This window comes from Bombina bombina, chromosome 3 (assembly GCF_027579735.1).
Source record: "Bombina bombina isolate aBomBom1 chromosome 3, aBomBom1.pri, whole genome shotgun sequence".
NCBI classification, from domain to species: Eukaryota; Metazoa; Chordata; class Amphibia; order Anura; family Bombinatoridae; genus Bombina; species Bombina bombina.
This window is the reverse complement of record NC_069501.1, coordinates 952,903,482-952,923,209: the sequence shown is the minus strand read 5'-3', so window position 1 is coordinate 952,923,209 and position 19,728 is coordinate 952,903,482. Positions and strand designations below refer to the sequence as shown.

Sequence of the window (19,728 nt, the reverse complement as noted above, 5' to 3'; positions counted from 1 at the left end):
TTGGATCATGGGTAAAATTGTCCGAATAGTTTCCATTTTGAACGATGGAACTCTTAGGAATTTGTTTAGGATCTTTAAATCCAAGATTGGCCTGAAAGTTCCCTCTTTTTTGGGAACCACAAACAGATTTGAGTAAAACCCTTGTCCTTGTTCCGACCGCGGAACCGGATGGATCACTCCCATTAATAAAAGATCTTGTACGCAGCGTAGAAACGCCTCTTTCTTTATTTGGTTTGTTGACAACCTTGACAGATGAAATCTCCCTCTTGGGGGAGAGAATTTGAAGTCTAGAAGGTATCCCTGAGATATGATCTCTAACGCCCAGGGATCCTGGACATCTCTTGCCCAAGCCTGGGCGAAGAGAGAAAGTCTGCCCCCACTAGATCCGTTCCCGGATCGGGGGCCCTCGATTCATGCTGTCTTAGGGGCAGCAGCAGGTTTCCTGGCCTGCTTGCCCTTGTTTCAGGACTGGTTAGGTCTCCAGCCTTGTCTGTAGCGAGCAACAGCTCCTTCCTGTTTTGGTGCAGAGGAAGTTGATGCTGCTCCTGCTTTGAAATTACGAAAGGAACGAAAATTAGACTGTCTAGCCTTAGGTTTGGCTCTGTCTTGAGGCAGGGCATGGCCTTTACCTCCTGTAATGTCAGCGATAATTTCTTTCAACCCGGGCCCGAATAAGGTCTGCCCTTTGAAAGGTATATTAAGCAATTTAGATTTAGAAGTAACGTCAGCTGACCAGGATTTTAGCCACAGTGCTCTGCGTGCCTGAATGGCGAATCCGGAATTCTTAGCCGTAAGTTTAGTTAAATGTACTACGGCATCTGAAATAAATGAGTTAGCTAACTTAAGGGCTTTAAGCTTGTGTGTAATCTCATCTAATGGAGCTGATTCAAGTGTCTCTTCCAGAGACTCAAACCAAAATGCTGCTGCAGCCGTGACAGGCGCAATGCATGCAAGAGGTTGCAATATAAAACCTTGTTGAACAAACATTTTCTTAAGGTAACCCTCTAACTTTTTATCCATTGGATCTGAAAAGGCACAGCTATCCTCCACCGGGATAGTGGTACGCTTAGCTAAAGTAGAAACTGCTCCCTCCACCTTAGGGACCGTTTGCCATAAGTCCCGTGTGGTGGCGTCTATTGGAAACATCTTTCTAAATATCGGAGGGGGTGAGAACGGCACACCGGGTCTATCCCACTCCTTAGTAACAATTTCAGTAAGTCTCTTAGGTATAGGAAAAACGTCAGTACTCGCCGGTACCGCAAAATATTTATCCAACCTACACATTTTCTCTGGTATTGCAACTGTGTTACAATCATTCAGAGCCGCTAACACCTCCCCTAGTAATACACAGAGGTTTTCCAGCTTAAATTTAAAATTTGAAATATCTGAATCCAGTTTGTTTGGATCAGAACCGTCACCCGCAGAATGAAGCTCTCCGTCCTCATGTTCTGCAAATTGTGACGCAGTGTCTGACATGGCCCTAATATTATCAGCGCACTCTGTTCTCACCCCAGAGTGATCACGCTTACCTCTTAGTTCTGGTAATTTAGCCAAAACTTCAGTCATAACAGTAGCCATATCCTGTAATGTGATTTGTAATGGCCGCCCAGATGTACTCGGCGCTACAATATCACGCACCTCCCGAGCGGGAGATGCAGGTACTGACACGTGAGGCGAGTTAGTCGGCATAACTCTCCCCTCGTTGTTTGGTGAAATATGTTCAATTTGTACAGATTGACTTTTATTTAAAGTAGCATCAATACAGTTAGTACATAAATTTCTATTGGGCTCCACTTTGGCTTTAGCACATATAGCACAGATATCTTCCTCTGAATCAGACATGTTTAACACACTAGCAAATAAACTAGCAACTTGGAAATACTTTTCAAGTAATTTACTATAATATGAAAACGTACTGTGCCTATAAGAAGCACAGAAAAAAGTTATGACAGTTGAAAATTAATAAACTGAAAAGTTATAGCATCAAATCTTTGTAAAAAACACAATTTTAGCAAAGGATTGCTCCCATTAGCAAAGGATAACTAACCCTGATAGCTAACAGTGAGAGAGATCAGTAAACTGTCATAAATTAAATAAAACGACTGCCAAGTGGAAAAAAATAGTGCCCAAAACATTTTTTCACCCAGTACCTCAGAAAATTAAACGATTTTACATGCCAGCAAAAAACGTTTAACATTAATAAATTGAGTGTTATTAAAAAGCCTGTTGCTAGTCCCTGCAAATTAGGCTAAAGTTTTATGCATACAGTATAATTCCAGTGAAGTGCCATTCCCCAGAATACTGAAGTGTAAAATATACATACATGACAGCCTGATACCAGTTGCTGCTACTGCATTTAAGGCTGAGTTTACATTATATCGGTATGGCAGAATTTTCTCATCAATTCCATTGTCAGAAAATAATAAGCTGCTACATACCTCTTTGCAGATTAATCTGCCCACTGTCCCCTGATCTGAAGTTTACCTCTCCTCAGATGGCCGAGAAACAGCAATATGATCTTAACTACTCCGGCTAAAATCATAGAAAAACTCAGGTAGATTCTTCTTCAAATTCTACCAGAGAAGGAATAACACACTCCGGTGCTATTATAAAATAACAAACTTTTGATTGAAGGTATGAAACTAAGTATAATCACCACAGTCCTCTCACACATCCTATCTATTCATTGGGTGCAAGAGAATGACTGGTAATGGGAGTTAGGGGAGGAGCTATATAGCAGCTCTGCTGGGTGAATCCTCTTGCACTTCCTGTTGGGGAGGAGTTAATATCCCATAAGTAATGGATGATCCGTGGACTGGATACACTTAACAAGAGAAATATCCTATTTCCTAGATCCAGTTGTCCTGGAAGAGTGGCAGGTCAGATTTATTGGTCTAATGATTGCTTCATTACTGATTTCTTGATTCTCAAAGGCAAAGTCTTTTTTTAAACTATACTAAAAGATCATAAACGTGTAATGGCTTATCCTTACTACATGGTTTGGGCCTTGTTTACCCCCTCCAGAATAGAATGGATATGGGTTTATACATACGTTTTGTGAAATTCAGGTTTCTGCTACTACTTAACTGTTTTTTAATGAAGAGAAAGCAAATTCAGGACTTTTTATGTGCTACAAAAGGAGCGTATTATCAAAATATTAATTCTAAAAGTGTGGTTCCTTTGTTCTTTCTGAATCCAATAAAAATCTGGAGGCTGTCAGAATACACATATTATTTAGAACAGGGTTCTTCAAACCACGGGTCCGGACCCATTACTGCGTAGCAACACCATGTTTACTGAGTCACGACTTGTGTATGTGTTATATTAGAGTATGTGTGATGTGTGTTGTATGAGAGTGTGTATGGTGTGTGTGTGTGTTATATGAGAATGTATGTGGTGTGTTATGTATGAGAGTGTGTGTGTTGTGTGAGTGTGTGTGGCGTGTGTTGTATGAGAGTGTGTGGTGTGTGTTTGTGCTGTATTAGTGTGTGCTGTTTATATGAGAGTGTGTGTGTTGTGTGAGTGTGTGTGGCGTGTGTTGTATGAGAGTGTGTGGTGTGTGTTTGTGCTGTATTAGTGTGTGCTGTTTGTATGAGAGTGTGTGGTTTGGGTGTATGAAAGTGTATGTTATTACCTTTTACAACACTTTCAAGTTTGACTACAAAATTGCAGGTATCTTTTTGTATATTATTTCAGAAATGTTCAGACCAAGAATACAAATAGGGTTGCAAAGGTATGTGGTTTTATGGCAGCACTGAGTCTTAGAGGAAAAAAAAGTTTGAAGAACTTCGATGTAGAAGGTTTCTAAAATATCAGGAAATCTAATTACTTTTGTTTTATTTCATCTTTTAAGAATAAGGATCAGAAGTTGGATTTGCTCTGCCATTATGAAGCCTCTACATGGCTCCTCCTTGACCGTCCTTAAACACATTCCTTCCCAAACTTCTACCAATTTCATATTTGGTAATGAGGTCTTAACAGGGTATTTTGTCAGACCTAACCAAAGGTATTTCTTTTATTCCACTTTTTCCTAATGTTTTTTAGCTTCTGAATGGACCCTCTAGGACTGCATATGATTCTCTTCGCACAATTTATATTTTGATTTGTCTGGTCTGTCCTCTGAATTACCTTCTCCATAGGTTCTTGCTTAGTCACGTGTGAATTGACTCAAAAAGAAAGGTAAGGGGTATACTGGGGGCTCTTGTAAAATTCTAGGTGGAATTAATAAGCTACTTTAAGAATCTTAAAGTGAATTGGTTTCTCCTCCTCCTTTGCTTTAGAGAGAATAGCCTTTTTTTTTTTGTAACTGGATTTTTCCTCTCAAATTTTCCAAATCAGTATTTTTTCCCCCCCAAAGTGCTTAGGGATACAGTTGTCTTACCCTTTTCAGAGTAGACATCTGCAGAATTCATTTTCACCAGCTATTTTTCCAGGGAACACTAAGGGCTGGATTATGAGTGGCACGCTAACTATTTCGTGCAAGCAATATCCGGTTTTTCGTGGCTGTTTGTATTACAAGTTGAAAGTAAATGCGAACCCGTGAGAGTAAACGCAATTTACACTTGTCGGGTTATTGTGTCTTCAGAGCTTTGGTACAGTTACAATCTTAATAACATTGTCTGATTTTTCACTTTTATTGCTCCATTACTTCTATGGGGGAATACGTTAGCGTGGTTGTGATACTATAAAGGCCTCTGCTCTGAGTAGATAGTCTGGTGTCAAGGACTGAAGCAGGATGAAAACAGGGAGCTGCAACATAAATGTTCACAAAAGTCAACAGTATCTAGCTGATAGATACAATACCTACAGCTCTTCTTGTCTCCACAAGTCTGAAAAGATCAAGCGGATATTCTTCTGAATATATTTATTACAAAAAAGACTGAAATACATTCTAAACAAAAAATGACATACATATAGTGCTTCTTTAAATATATTAATTTGCCTTCATAACCAGCTGCAAATCGTCCATTTTTATTATCCGGTACTGTTTTTAGGTTTCAATTTTGCATAATGTAACTTTTTAGGTAAAAACTAAATTGGAAGACTGGTGATTTGATGTCAACTTTAGATATATAACACCGAACTTTAGATTACCAATCTAGCAGCTTTCCTGTAGTGTTCATTACTATTTTGTAGCAAAAAATATAAACAGAATATCATTTTATATGTCTATTTATGCATATATGTATATATATGAATTATACACACACGCACACTACATGTGGGTTCCAACTCACACAAATAAGATTCCATAAAGTGTATGTGCATTATTAACCTAATTATTCCCTAATATATATGTTAGCATATCCTTAAAGATGAAAAAAAAACACCTGCAAGATTTAAATAATTCTATGGCTAGAACAAATAAAAAAATCTACTTCAGATGTATTGTTCCTTAATCTATTCTTGTTTTGATTCATACCTGATCCACAGACAACAAAAACAAACAGTGCCAGAAGCCAAGGTCCTACAGGATATTTTTCTTCTTGTGGCCTCTAAAATGTGGAAAAAAGAATTTATGTTGTTAACCAGTTTGTAATCTTATGTGAAAAAAATAAAGCAAATATTAAATAAGGAAAAATAAAAAAAGAATGGTAGAAAAAAATTGTGAAATAAATATGAGTTTCAACTGAGATTTGAGACGTGCGTGATGACGCAATGAAACATTATTTTAACATAAAAAGCACAATGTTTAAAAGCCCTATTTTAAATATCTTTGTATATTAACCTAATTATTTTATATGCACTTCTTTTGATACTCAGATTTAAGACTTTGTTTTAGCCACACCTGTTATTACCATTAAATTAATCTATTAATGCCCTTACTATGACACATTGGACTTTAAAAAAAAGCCACATTGTCAACATGGAAATTTTATTAATTTATTTAATATTAATATTATTATTTTTATAATTTCAGGTTTAATATTCAGAAGAAATAATGTGGTAAGTTAAATATATATACTCAAACAAAATATAAAGCACCACTGCCATACAGTAAGAGAACAACAAAGAAAGTAAAAACATATAAATGAAATAAAAACAGTCATGCACATTGTCAGGGATTTAAAAAATATATTTTTTATTTGTTAAGGCCTATGATTATAGCATGAAAAAACAGCAGTACAATAGAACCTATAACTAACAACAAAATCATTACAGTGTATTTTTATTCCTTCGGGAAAATATTCTAAAAATAAATGCATATTGAGCAGAAAAAAACAATTTAAGGTGAAGAGTAAAGAGAAATGAACATGGAAAATAAAAAATACAGACAATAAAAATGGCAAAATAAATTATTATATAAATTTAGACTAAAAAAACAAAAATATACAGAACACAATGTTATAGCTAAATATAAAGAAAACTACAAGGTGACAAAAGTAGTATAAATAAACAGGAATATATACTGTTTTGCTCAGTACAAAACCATGAAGAGGCTGTAGCATTAAAGGTGGTCTCACCTGGCATAGATTAAAAATTTTAAAAGAAAGGATAAAGTCTTGTTTCAGGGGTAAGACAAGAATGTTAAACCCCTTGTATTTAACCAGCGCTTTCATTAGAAATCTCTTATTTCAGGATTTTTTCAGGAATACTTTGAATTAAACAACCAATACATTTTTAGGAGTCAGTGACTCATTTTATATAAGGATGAATTCAGGATCCAGAAAGTTAAGAGCCAGAACTAGAGGTTTAGGAACCACTGTTCCTCACATTTGGCTCAGCAAAAAGTAGGGGGTCAATATCAGGAAAAAAGAGCATCACTATATTAGTTTTGTAGCTAGGGTTTGTGCTGACCTAGGTACTGGGCAATGTGACAAATTTTTGGAGCAGTCAAGCTTCCCCTTCAGCATTTATTTATAATAAAAAATGTAAAAATGTGGAAATCCTAAGAGAAAAAAAGTCATTATATTTTAGAACTACCACTTAAAATTTGATGCTCCCCTAGATTTTCTTCCCTAGAGACAGATGTAGTTAACCTGGACCAAAATATGCCCTTCGGAGTACGTAAAAGAACAGCTGCCTAAACCTTTTTATTCCCTAAAATGCAAGAGAAAGCTAGAGCAATACATCCCTAAGGATGTCTGCTGATACAGATTAAGATTTTGAGATTAGATAATCATTCACAAGCCTGAAATCTTAACAGTAAGTGAACCTTATAGACATGCAATACTGAAATCAATTCTGTAGAAGTATTACAGAGGCATTTAACAAAGTTTTACCCTTGTTGTTGTTATAATTGTGCATTTACTTTGACAAACAATTTAATATGGTGCTTAAAATAAACAAGTGAACAAGCAAAATGGTTCATGTTACCTTTACTGGTACAGCAATCATTACTATTCAAACTAAATGTAAAAGTAAATGGAAGATACTTTCAAGGGAGCTGTTCTTTCCATATGTAACATAAATAGCATGTTTATCTCTTGGGATTTGACAGCATAGTTCTTCATGAGCAAATTAGTTTTAACATGAAACTGGTCTTCTATTACCATATTGTCTACAGATGAATACACGTTCTAGACAGAAAAATATAGCGCAAAATGCTGACCAAAAAAATTAAATCTTTCTTTATCATTTATTCTAGGTATTTTTTCAACTAAATAAGCTTGAAGGGACATAAGATCCCAAATTTTTCTTTGTGCGATTCAGAGAGAGCATACCACTTAAGAATAAAACACATTTACTTCTATTACCAAATTTGCTCTGTTCTCAAGCTTCTTTTTTACAAGATATCCTAGGTAGTTAATGTGCACATGCCTGGAGCACTACATGGTAGGAAATAGTGCTGGCATCTAGTGTTCCTACAAATGGATAACTGCTGTCATAATGTTCTGCAGAAACATACAGTCTCCTGAGATTATCCCCATAGTGTTCAACAAAGGATAGAAAGAGTACAACAACATTTGATAATAGAAGTCATTTTGAAAGTTGTTTAAAAGTGCATTCTCTATCTTAATCATGAAATAAATATTTTGAGTTTTATGTCCCTTTAATCAAAAATAGATAATTATGAATTGTATGGGTATGTTTCCAGTGTCACTCATTTACTTAATAAAAGATGAATAAAAGGCTGCTGAAAACATGATTTCTGATTTTATATATATATATAAACCTCTTTTATCCTCAGTGAGATGGCATAAAGCAAAAATGGATAGAAGTCTCTCACTCTCTTGTAGAGGCAGAAATGTACTTAGGCTCAGCACATTCCTTCACAGACTCTCCCAAGCAAACATCTCCATCTTCCTTTAATCTCAGTTTTACAAAAGGCCAATATTTATGAGAGGGTAAAGGAACACCAAACAGTACATACATTTCATTTACCTTCCTCCGCCATTTTGGAACCTAGGTTACATTGCAGGTATCTGAAGGAGAATTGCTGCACATCTGCAAACACATCAGCACTGTATTGTAGTGAAAGCTAGATTTCAACATGGCTGCACTCTTGACTTGTGGGAAGCGGAGAATAACACAAATACTATGCTTATAAATTGTATTTACTGTTTAATGTTCCTTTAAACAGAATGATGGGCAAAGAAAATCCAGAAAAGTTCATGAAGTTAGAAACTTGACAATTGCTAGTTATTGGAAGTTGTAGCTTTCACATTTACATTGCAGCAAATGAAGCAGATGCCTGAGGAAACAGCAGGTTACAGCTGAGAAACGCGCAGCGACTAAACTAGGGGAATTGAACAACCCCTTCGTTTTTTACTATAATTGTTTTTATACAATTTTAATAAATACTTTTACTGCAAGCACAAGTTCTTTGTTGGATTTAAAGGGAACCAAGTGAGACCATCCCATAATCCGGATCAGTGAGCTGGGACACTCAGAGATCACAGTCTGCCTCATTCAGCACATTGGTGCTGCTGCAATTGTGAGTATATCTAAGCTTGTTCATATCACGGGTGGTATCCAAACTGAGTCACACTAGGAGGCGCCCTCCAGTTTGTGTTTTTCTTACACAGGAAGATCGATTGTGTACCAAGTTTCAAAGGAGAAGAGCGGCCCCACAAAAGGATTTTTCTTGAATTTTCTTACTTAAGGGACCTATCGTATTAGGAGTGAATACACAAGCAATCAAAGAATGATACGTTTTGACCACTATAGACTGACACAGGTGCTAACACCAAGCACTAATTGGTGATATTATACTAACAGTATTTATTATTTTCTATTACCGTAAGTAAATAATCTTGGTGCATTAATACATTTATTTATATTTTAATCTAATAGCGCCCCCTTGGAACACAAAACACTTAACTTTGTGTATAGATAATTGTTGGGTTTCACTGTCCATCACAACATATACTGTTTTAGGATAAGAGGCAGATCCCTAGAACTGTCCTGGGGATAACCCTGGTGGATAGCAAATCACTGAATACTCTGCTGCAATGGATCACTGCATGATCCTGTCTATCATTAGATGCAGTACATAGTTACAAAGCTGAGCAGAGGGCATACCAACACCTCCTTAAATAGCAAGGTGTTAAATAGGCGAATATATAAAATTAGATAGTAGCCTAGAATTACAGTACAAGAGGCTAACCCCCTAAGGGTTAACCCCCTAAGAGGAACACACAAATGTTGGCACAATGTAATACTAAAGCCCCTGGAAGGGAATCAGAAACAATTGTGGACTGTCACTTTAAAAAAGAAAAATCATTTATACTGATAAATTTCCTTCAGGCTAATGAGAATTAATAGCTTCATAACATGTGGGATATATTAAAGTCTATCAGGAGGAGGTCAAAAACCCTCACAGAGCTTTAATCCCTCTCATTTCCTCTCCCACTCCATTTTAAGTATAGCCAAACAGAGGAGAGAGACAGAAAAAAGGTAGGAAAGACAGAAAGCAGGCTTACAAGGTGTAAATGAGAACAGTCACCCATATACAAATATAGGGTGGCGGCTATGGACCCTCATCAGCCCGAGGGAAATAAATTTATCAGTAAGTATAAATTCTGTTTTCCTTCTTAGCTAATGAGAGTCCACAGCTTCATAACATATGGGGTACAATACCCAAGCTAAGAGTCGATGTTAAGGACGGGTGGGAAAAAAGTGGCCTGAAGGACTTTCCTGCTAAAAGCTGCAACAGAAGAAGCATAAATGTCAAAAAGATAAAATCTGGAAAAAGTGTGAAGGGAAGACCAATTTGCCACCTTGCATATCTGTTCTAACAAGGCATCATCCTTGAAAGCCCAGGAAGTATATACTGATCTCGTAGAATGAGCAGCTATGATTTTTGGTGGCGGTTTTACCGCAACCAAGTAAGCCTTCCAATAATCTGCTTAAACCTGGATGCCAGGGCCACCACCCTAGCTTTTTGACCCTTCCTAGGACCAGAGTAGTGGACAAATAAACTGGAAGTTTGTCTAAAGTCTTTAGTAGCCTGAATATAGAACTTTAAAGCTCTGACAACATCTAGGTTGTGAATAAATCTTTCTTGGATTAGAAGGCTTTGGACACAAAGAAAGAACATCTATTTCCTGACTAATATTTTCGAAAGATACCAATTTCAGAAGAAAATCATATTTGGTCCAAAGGACCACCTTATCTTAGTGAAAAGTCAGAAATGGAGGATGACAGGATAGAGCTGATAATTCAGAAACTCTTCTAGCTGAAGAACTGGCTAGAAGAAAAGAAACCTCCCAGAACAACCATTTAAGGTCTACAATAAGCATAGGTTTAAAAGCAGAACCTTGCAGAACAGAGAGAACTAAATTCAAGTTCCAAGGAAAAGAAATTGGTCTAAAAACAGGACAAATTCTCACTAGACATTGAAAAGTTTTAACATATGGCAATGTAGCCAACTTTTTTGAGAAACTAAATAGTTAATGCAGATATTTAACCCTTTAGCGAACTAGCCGATAGGCCCTTATCTAGTCCATCCTGAAGGAATTGAGTATTGTGGGAATTTCAAAGGATTTCCAAGAAAAAAACCTCAAGAAGAACACCAAAGAAAGTAAGCTTTCCAGATGTTATGATAAATTATTTGCTTAACCAGCTTACTTGCATGAAACAAAGTATAGACATCTGAGTCAGAGAAACTATTGATCTTGAGGTCTAAGCGTTAAACCTTCACACCATCAAATTTAGCATACTGAGATCCAGGTGAAACAGAGGTCCTTGAGACAGAAGATCCTTCCTTAGGGGTAGGGTCCATGTAGGAAGAGAAGACATGTGAATTAGGTCCGCATACCAAGTTAACAAATTTGTAAAACAGGAATGCTAAATGAAATAGTCAGGGACAAACTAGGGCATCTAGCATAGAGCACTGGAGTCTCTATATCTAGCAAAATATGCTTGAAGCTGTGAATCACCTTGTACAACATTAGGTCTATACATGGTAGGATCCAATACAGAATTAGCTGGTTAAATATGTCTTGATGAAAAACCCATTCTCCCATTCTCCTGAACAGATTAAAGTAGTCTGCTTCCTAATTGTTCACTCCTTGAATATGAAGTTGATAGGGAACAGCTTTCCTTCTCTAGTCATAACAGGATGAGAGACTCTTTCTGCATGATGAGGGAGATGCGAGTCCTCCCTTGACAGTTTATTTAGGCAATCGCTTCAATGATGTCTCATCATAAATGGAGATGGGTCTTGGCTGAGAAGGGACCATGGTCTGAAGAGCTCTAAGAAAAGCTTGGAGTTCCAGAATGTTGAATGGTAACCTCACCTCCAAAGGGAACCAAACTCCTTGCATCCCTTGAGACCTCCAGATGGCGCTCCGGCCCAGGTGAGTGCTGATGTGAGCACTGAAAACCAAGAAAGAAAAGCAAAAAAGGATGCATAAATTTTATAGAGAATGGAAACAAAGTACCTCTGAGATAATCATAAGAAAAACAGGAACCTGGGAAAACACTGTAAAAGCTGCCTGAGCATTAGGGCTTACCTTCCACATTTGCCAGGTAGACTCATGAATTCTAAGTGAAATAAAGAGTATAGCACCTTATCACACCTGCATCTGAAAATTAGTCTGTGATTCCTGGTTTGCAGACTCTGCTTTGTCCTTGAAGCACAGGAGGGCTGAGGAAAAACCTTGCATCAGATACTTTCTATTTAATAAAAAATAAGTTAAACACACATATAAAAGATAAGTGTAAAGAGGAAAACAACATCCACAGGTCTAATCAAACTCTATATTTTATATTTGTTAAACTAGGTATATTAACAAAAAGCTTGACATAGATATTGTGTATTGAGACTAGCAAAGCTTGTTGATGGAAGTACTAAAGTATTTTTATAAATCCATGTCTGCATGTAGTTTAACACACAATTTAGTGTCTGAGATAAAAGTAATTTGCACGGTCTGTCCAAAAACAGATTCTATACTACTCAAAATAACGAGATTAGCCCAAGTACATGATATTAGTGAGGTCAGTAGTAACAAAACCCCAAAGCATAGATAAAAGTGCATGGATTGGAAAATGTTGTGCATAAAAGTATCCTGTTCAATCAAAACAGTAGGAAAGTACCACAGTACATACACTGTGGTGGAAACATTTGTACTGGTAATATAAATGCTATATATTGCAATACAAAACGTGGCTACTTAATGATTATATTTGCAGATTTGGTACATACATGCATGCCCCATTGCACTTATCTGAATTTGAATATTGACTAGGTTAAAGTGCAATACCATTCAGACGCTAAAAACATACAGTACTGTGCAAAAGTCTAAGGCCACCATTAGATTTGTTGTTTTAGCAGTGGTATAATGATTATATATAATTATTTCTCAGCCACTTTATTAGAATACAACCAGAAAATACAGGATATTTGTATGCAGTATTAAAAAACAGAAAACATTCTGAAAAAAACAGCTTCTATAGGCTACCCTTACACTTGAACAATAGCAGGGACTTGGCTCTTCTAACCTAAATGTATTGGAACCCTAATTAATGTCATACCTGTATTTGTCCTACTATTTCATTAAAAAAAATGACTGCTGTGAAAAAGGTCTTTTATACCAGGTTTGTGCAAACATTCTTGAGCATTGCATACACATGTGGTATGAGTTTAATTCATTGGAAAGATCACAGAATTTGACAGACATAAAATCATACTTTTTCATCAGCAAGGCCGCTCTCAAAGGGAAATCAGCAAATAAATTGGAAACTCAAGAAGTAGTTTCCAAGCTGTTATAAATAAATCTGAAGCATCATGAGAGGTCAAGGACAAAAAAAGGAATGGAAGGCCTGCAGGCTCACCAGAAACACGGGCCCTCAACCTATTATCAATTTTTCTTCGTTCTCTTGCTATCTTTATTTAAAACGCAGGAATGTGATGCATAGGAGCTGGCCCTTTTTTGGTTGAGAACCTGGGTTATGCTTGCTTATTGGTGAGTAAATGTCAGTCTCCAATAAGCAAGCGCTATCCATGGTGCTGATCCTAAAATGGGCTGGCTGCTAACATTTACATTCATGGTATTCAAATAAAGATAGCAAGAGAACAAAGAAAAATTGATAATAGGAGTAAATTCGAAAGTTGCTTAAAATTGCATGCTTTATCTGAATCATGAAAATTTTGGGTTCACTTTCCCTTTAATGGCATATCTCTTGTTGTGCCACGGATGGATGAAATGAGTACTTTGTACTAAGCCACTGTGAGTTGTGCAGCCACTATACCTAAAACAACCAGGTTTTGGTACGCCAAGCCATGTGGTTGTCGTGTAGCTGGGTCTGTGATCGGATCTCATCAGTATGTCCTTTAAAGTTCTCCCTCTTTTGTAGCCCATTCTTGGTAGATCATATTCTTTGAACGGTAATCCTGGATCTCTAGATATAATTTACCAGTTCTCCTTCATGATTTTAGGTAAGTATTTAGTTTTAAATAGGAATAATTTAGTTAATGATAGGAATATTTATTTAGATTTATTGTAATTATATTTAAGTTAGGAGGTATTAGGTTTAGGGGTTAATACACTTAGTATAGTGGCTGCGACGTTGGGGGCAGCAGATTTGGGGTTAATAAATGTAGGTAGGTTGCGGCGACATTGGGGGTGGCAGATTAGGGGTTAATAAATAGTATGTAGCTGTCGGCGATGTTGGGGGCAGCAGATTAGGGGTTAATACATATAATGTAAGTGGCGGCGTTGTCCGGAGTGGCAGATTAGGGGTTAATAAGTATAATGTAGGCGGTGTCCTGAGCGGCAGATTAGTGGTTAATAAATATAATGTAGGTGTCGGCGATGTCGGGGGCAGCAGATTAGGGGTTATTAAGTGTAAGATTAGGGGTGTTTAGACTCTGGGTTCATGTTAGGGTGTTAGGTTTAAACATAAATGTGTTTCCCCCGAGGAATCAATGGGGCTGCGTTAGTGAGTTTTTTGCAGGTGTAAAACTTTTTCTCAGCCGGCTCTCCCCGTTGATTCCTATGGGGAAATCGTGCACGAGCACGTACGACCAGCTCACTGCTGACTTAAGCAGCGCTGGTATTGGAGTGTGGTAATGAGCACAATTTTGCTCAATGCTCACTTCTTGTTTTTTAACGCCAGGTTTCTGAAAACTCGTAATACTAGCGTTGCATGTAAGTGAGCAGTGAGAGAAAACTGCTCGTTAGCACCGCATAGCCTCTAACGCAAAACTCGTAATCTGGGCCTTGGTTAGGTAAGGTTTGTCAGAGCAGGCAGCGGTTTTCTATTCACAGACACCAGCACCACGCTGCCGCAGAGATCAAGGTATCGGGACGGGGCGCGACCAATGTTCCCTCTAGGGCCACTTTTGTGAGTGGCCCAGCATTGAAACAGTTAATAAGGTAACTACACCTTGCAGTCTGCATTGTGTAGTGTTTGCTAATTGCTCTAATTAACTTTTTCACTGCTGGGCCACTCATAAAACTGGTCTTAGAGGGAACACTGATCACGACTCATGGGTGGTTGACACAGGCTGTACTGCAGGCAGCTTGCTACTTCCCTCTCTCTCACTCACTTTCCTGCTACTGAGCAGCGTCACGCCGGCACGGCCCCAACCCCGCAAAACATTGTGCTACATGCGTCAAGGAGGAGTCAGGACCAGCAGTTATCTGTCCTACTCCTACCTCCCTGCCGCAAAACGGTGGCTGACACTGCAAGGTCTAGTCACGGACACCAGTGTTCGTGTACGGACAATTTGCCTATCCCTGCTGTGAATATACCTGTAAACCCTCCGATGGAGGCTAAGGGACAGGGTCCCTGCGACACCTGATGGCAGTTATGGACGTTACATTACCTACAAGCGCCTAAGTTACATAATATGCCTTTTTTGCTAATTGTTTTATTTGTGTTATTTCAAAAGAAGATATATTGTGTTTAGGTTATAGAGAATGTTTTGGCTGTGTATTAATGTTGAAAATTAACCCACACTTAACTGCTTAGTTACTGATAGGGCAGCTGTCAACCCCATCTTAAGCAGCAGACCAGGATCCATGGATATACCATTTGTGGGCCCCCATTTATGCTGGGCCCTCGGTCCAGGTCCTATTTGCCCGGCTGATCAGTCTGCCCCTGCTGTAAACTAACATAAGCACAATTGTGAGTTTTAAAATTTGAATGTGAGTAAAATTTGAATTTTGTTAGATGAATCAAAACAGTTTTTATTAAAATAGGGAATACAGGTATCCCTCAGTTTACGCCGGGGTTAGGTTCCAGAAGGAATGGTTGTAAATCGAAACCGTTGTAAGTTGAAACCCAGTTTATAATGTAAGTCAATGGGAAGTGAGGGAGATTCCAGGCCCCTCTCAAAATTGTAACACCTAATACATTATTTTTAAAGCTTTGAAATTAAGACTTTAAATGCTAGACAGCGTTATAAACCTAATAAAATAATCACACAACACAAAATATATAATTAAACTAAGTTAAATGAACAAAAACATTTGCTAAACAGCCTTATAAACCTAATAAAATAATCACACAACACAAAATATATAATTAAACTAAGTTAAATGAACAAAAACATTTGCTAAACAGCATTATAAAAGTAATAACATAATCACACAACACAAAATATATAATTAAACTAAGTTAAATGAACAAAAACATTTGCTAAACAGCATTATAAACCTAATAAAATAATCACACAACACAAACTTCACTTGCATTTTTCTGCAAACAGTTCTTTCTATGCATTCCAATCTGGACTGAGTTATAGTCAGGAAGATCTTGTTCCTTTGAAATCTGCTCGATAGCTCAGGTCTGGTTACACTGATTAATTTCAGCTTGCTTGGCTTTGCTGCAACACAAGCGGACAGCTCCACCTACTGGCTATTTTAATAAATGCACTGCTTCTCAATGCTTTTCAATAGCAGTCACATAACTGGAAAAAAAGGTTGTTATTCTGAAACGGTGTAAATTGAACCGTTGTAAAACGAGGGCCACCTGTATGGAGGTTTGATATTTAGAAGAACTAAGTTGTGAATTAAAATTTATTAAATTGCTTTTGTTCATTGGTTGTGAATAAAAAGATACTGGATACATAAATCTTTTGGATTAAGACTTTCCTACTTCTCAATATGATGTCATAAAAAGGGAAAAAGTAATTGTTAAGAGTCCAAATAGTGTACAAAAAACACCTTGCTACTAAAATAAATGTCAAAGGTTCTAGACTCACTGGAAGCTAAAGCTGCAGCAAAGTAAATATTTAAAGTTTTAATTTTAATAGTTATGTATTTTAATTTAAGCAGAAATGTTTTAAATGTATTAAAGAGCATTTGCCTGAGCACACCTTTTGCTGTGTGATATAATTATGAAACATAAAATTGCAAAAGCAATTATCAATAATCAAATATCTCTTCACATGCTGTTGGAACGTTCACAGATTAAAAATCTCACTTTGGGTCATGCAGAAATGGCCAACACAGACAGAAACTATTAAAAATACTAGAGAAAGTAAACTGCAAACAACCCTTTTATAAATGCGTCTCTAAAGCACCTAAGGTGTGAAGATCAACGTGCAGTCAATCTTAAAGTGAATTATCTATATGAAACACATGAACTAATACCCTCTAGTGGTGAAAAACTTTCAGATTAGAGGCGGCTTTCAAGGTCTAAGCTTAGTTAAGCTTTCAACTAAGAATACCAAGAGAACAAAGCAAAATTGGTGATAAAAGTAAATTGGAAAGTTGTTTAAAATTACATGCCCTATTTGAATCATGAAAGCTTATTTTGGACTTGACTGTCCCTTTAACAGTAGTGATAGCTTGCTATGACTGATGAAACAGCCGGAGGGCTGAGAAACGCGTAGCATATATGCACACATAGCACATATGCACACGTAGCACACAGTGCTTTTTGTTTTATTCATTTGTTTGTATCCTGATTTTATTAAACTTTGTGTGCTTTTATATCACTCCGCTAGACCATAATTTCTTGCCCATACCTGTTTGCCACGAATCCTTGCATGAGAGAGTTTGGACCTCTTTGCTTGAGCCTGGTGAAAGATATTTACTAGCAGTGTTCCAGTTACCGGTGAACAGCGAGCTGAGGCGCTGAGAGTCCTCAGTCTGCTCCCAACAGCACATGTGGGTGCTGCTACGATTGTGAGTACCCTGTGATTGGGAAGTTTGTATTTGGGATCACTAACACTCCACTATTATAGACACAAGGAAGCGCCTCTCTTTATTGGTCTTCCAGATATTGCCCTGAAACAACCCTTTTATACTAAGTTTTTAAGTTCTTAGTCAAAAAAAAATAAAAAATTCTTTGTTTAATATGTCTGTTAAAGGACTTATAAAATAAACTCTGTACTTCTTCACACAAAAAAAATACCCTGAACCTTTTGTTAAATTAAAAGTTACAGAATAAGACCTAGTTTTCATTGATGTGGTAAATAGCGGAAACTGGTGATACAAACATTTAGTTCCATTAAAGTCTATTGAGAATTTTTATTTTAGCAAAGGTTTCCAAACTTAACCAATTCAATAGAAACTAGGCCTAAGGTGGTGCAGTCATGTTTCTAGTTGCAATTACTTCATATGTTGGGGTGAGTTTACACTTTGGGCTAGATTACGAGTGGTGTGCTTACTGTTGCGCACGAACGATAAGGGGCATATTGAGGCAAGGCTCTTTATAGGGACAGTCTACCATTGAATTGTTATTGTTTTAAAAGATAGATAATCCCTTTATTACCCATTCCCCAGTTTTGCATAACCAACACAGTTATATTAATATACTTTTTACCTCTGTGATTACCTTGTATCTAGGAACCTTCTTCCAGCCCCCTGATCACATGACTGTGACTTGTTTATTATCTATTGTCTTAAATTTAGCATTGTTTTGTGCTAAATCTTAAATAACCCCTTGTGCCTGAACACAGTGTTATCTATATGGCCCACGTGTACTTTCTGTCTCCTTGTGTTGAAAAGAGATTTAAAAAGCATGTGATAAGAGGCAGCCCTCAAAAGCTTAGAAATTAGCATATGTGCCTACCTATGTTTAGTTTAAACTAAGAATACCAAGAGAAAAAAGCAAATTTGATGATAAAAATAAATTGGAAAGTTGATTAAAATTAAAAGTCCTATCTGAATAATGAAAGTTTAATTTATACTAGACTGTCCCTTTAAGCGTCGAAAGTAGTGCACATATTAAGATTTGAAAGTAAACGCATTCGCTTGAGCGCAATCCAATTTAACATGCGTCGGATTAGCGTGACTTCAGAGCTCTGGTTAACTGTTACGCTAGACTAAAAAGTTGCACAAAACACATAAAGAATACATTATACAGTACAGTTACACTCATAATAACACTGTCTAATACAATTATTAAATAAAATATTGCATAAAAAAGTTATAAGGGATTAAAAATATGAGGTCTCAGGTATTTGGGAAAAAAAAAGGCAGGCAAAGGGCTTTAACCTAGTGATACATACATATACATATATATATATATATATATATATATATATATATATATATATATATATATATATATATATATATATATATATATACACATGGCTAAATATGTATATGTATGTATAGATATATACAGTCATGTGAAAAAGATAGTACACCTCCTGATTTTACGTATCAGGACATAATAACAATCCTCTCTCTAGTCCTTAGCAGGTCTTAAAATTAGGTAAATACAACCTAATATGAAAACAACACAGGACGTATTACACTGTGTCATTATTTATTTAAAGGGACAGTCTACAATATAATTTTTATTGTATTAAAAGATAGATAATCCCTTTATTACCCATTCCCCAGTTTTGCATAACCAACAGAGTTATATTAATATATGTTTTATATTTTAATTTTATTTTAAAGAAAATCTTAGTCAATTGGGGGGAGGTGAGATAATACAGTAGTAACTAAATAATGATACTGAAAGAGCATACATTAAATTAATTGTGGCTTTAGCAAGTAGATGCATAACTGGGCAAAAAGAAGAGGTTCTGAATAGATATACAGTCACTTTACAATCTAAATGTACCAGAGAAAGCCTTGATCTAGAACAAAAAACCAAGCTATGCATAAGCTGTCTGCATCAGGCTATTTAAGAGGAAGTAACAATGCTGCTCACTCCATTTCAGTAGTAGGTGACCTAATTATGTGTTCAAGCTAATATGTTAAGCTACGTCATATCTTTGACGTAGGATAAATATGTAGGCATAATTATATTGAGGTCTGGGTACAGAATATATAATACACACATATTTACTAAAATAGTATGTCTTCTGTAAGAACGTTGCTATAGTGTTAACTCATTCTATTGCTTTCAATGAGTGATGTGATTACC

General features: G+C 36.7%; 1 protein-coding gene across 1 annotated transcript in view; it reads right to left on the bottom strand.

The window, feature by feature from the left end:
- SERP2 (stress associated endoplasmic reticulum protein family member 2) overlaps positions 1-19,728 on the bottom strand; it is a 131,643-nt gene that overhangs the window by 63,459 nt on the left and 48,456 nt on the right. The window contains exon 2 of the mRNA XM_053704942.1: positions 5,423-5,495. Within this exon, the coding sequence (XP_053560917.1) occupies positions 5,423-5,495 (73 nt within the window). The remainder of the gene's footprint in view (positions 1-5,422; positions 5,496-19,728) is intronic.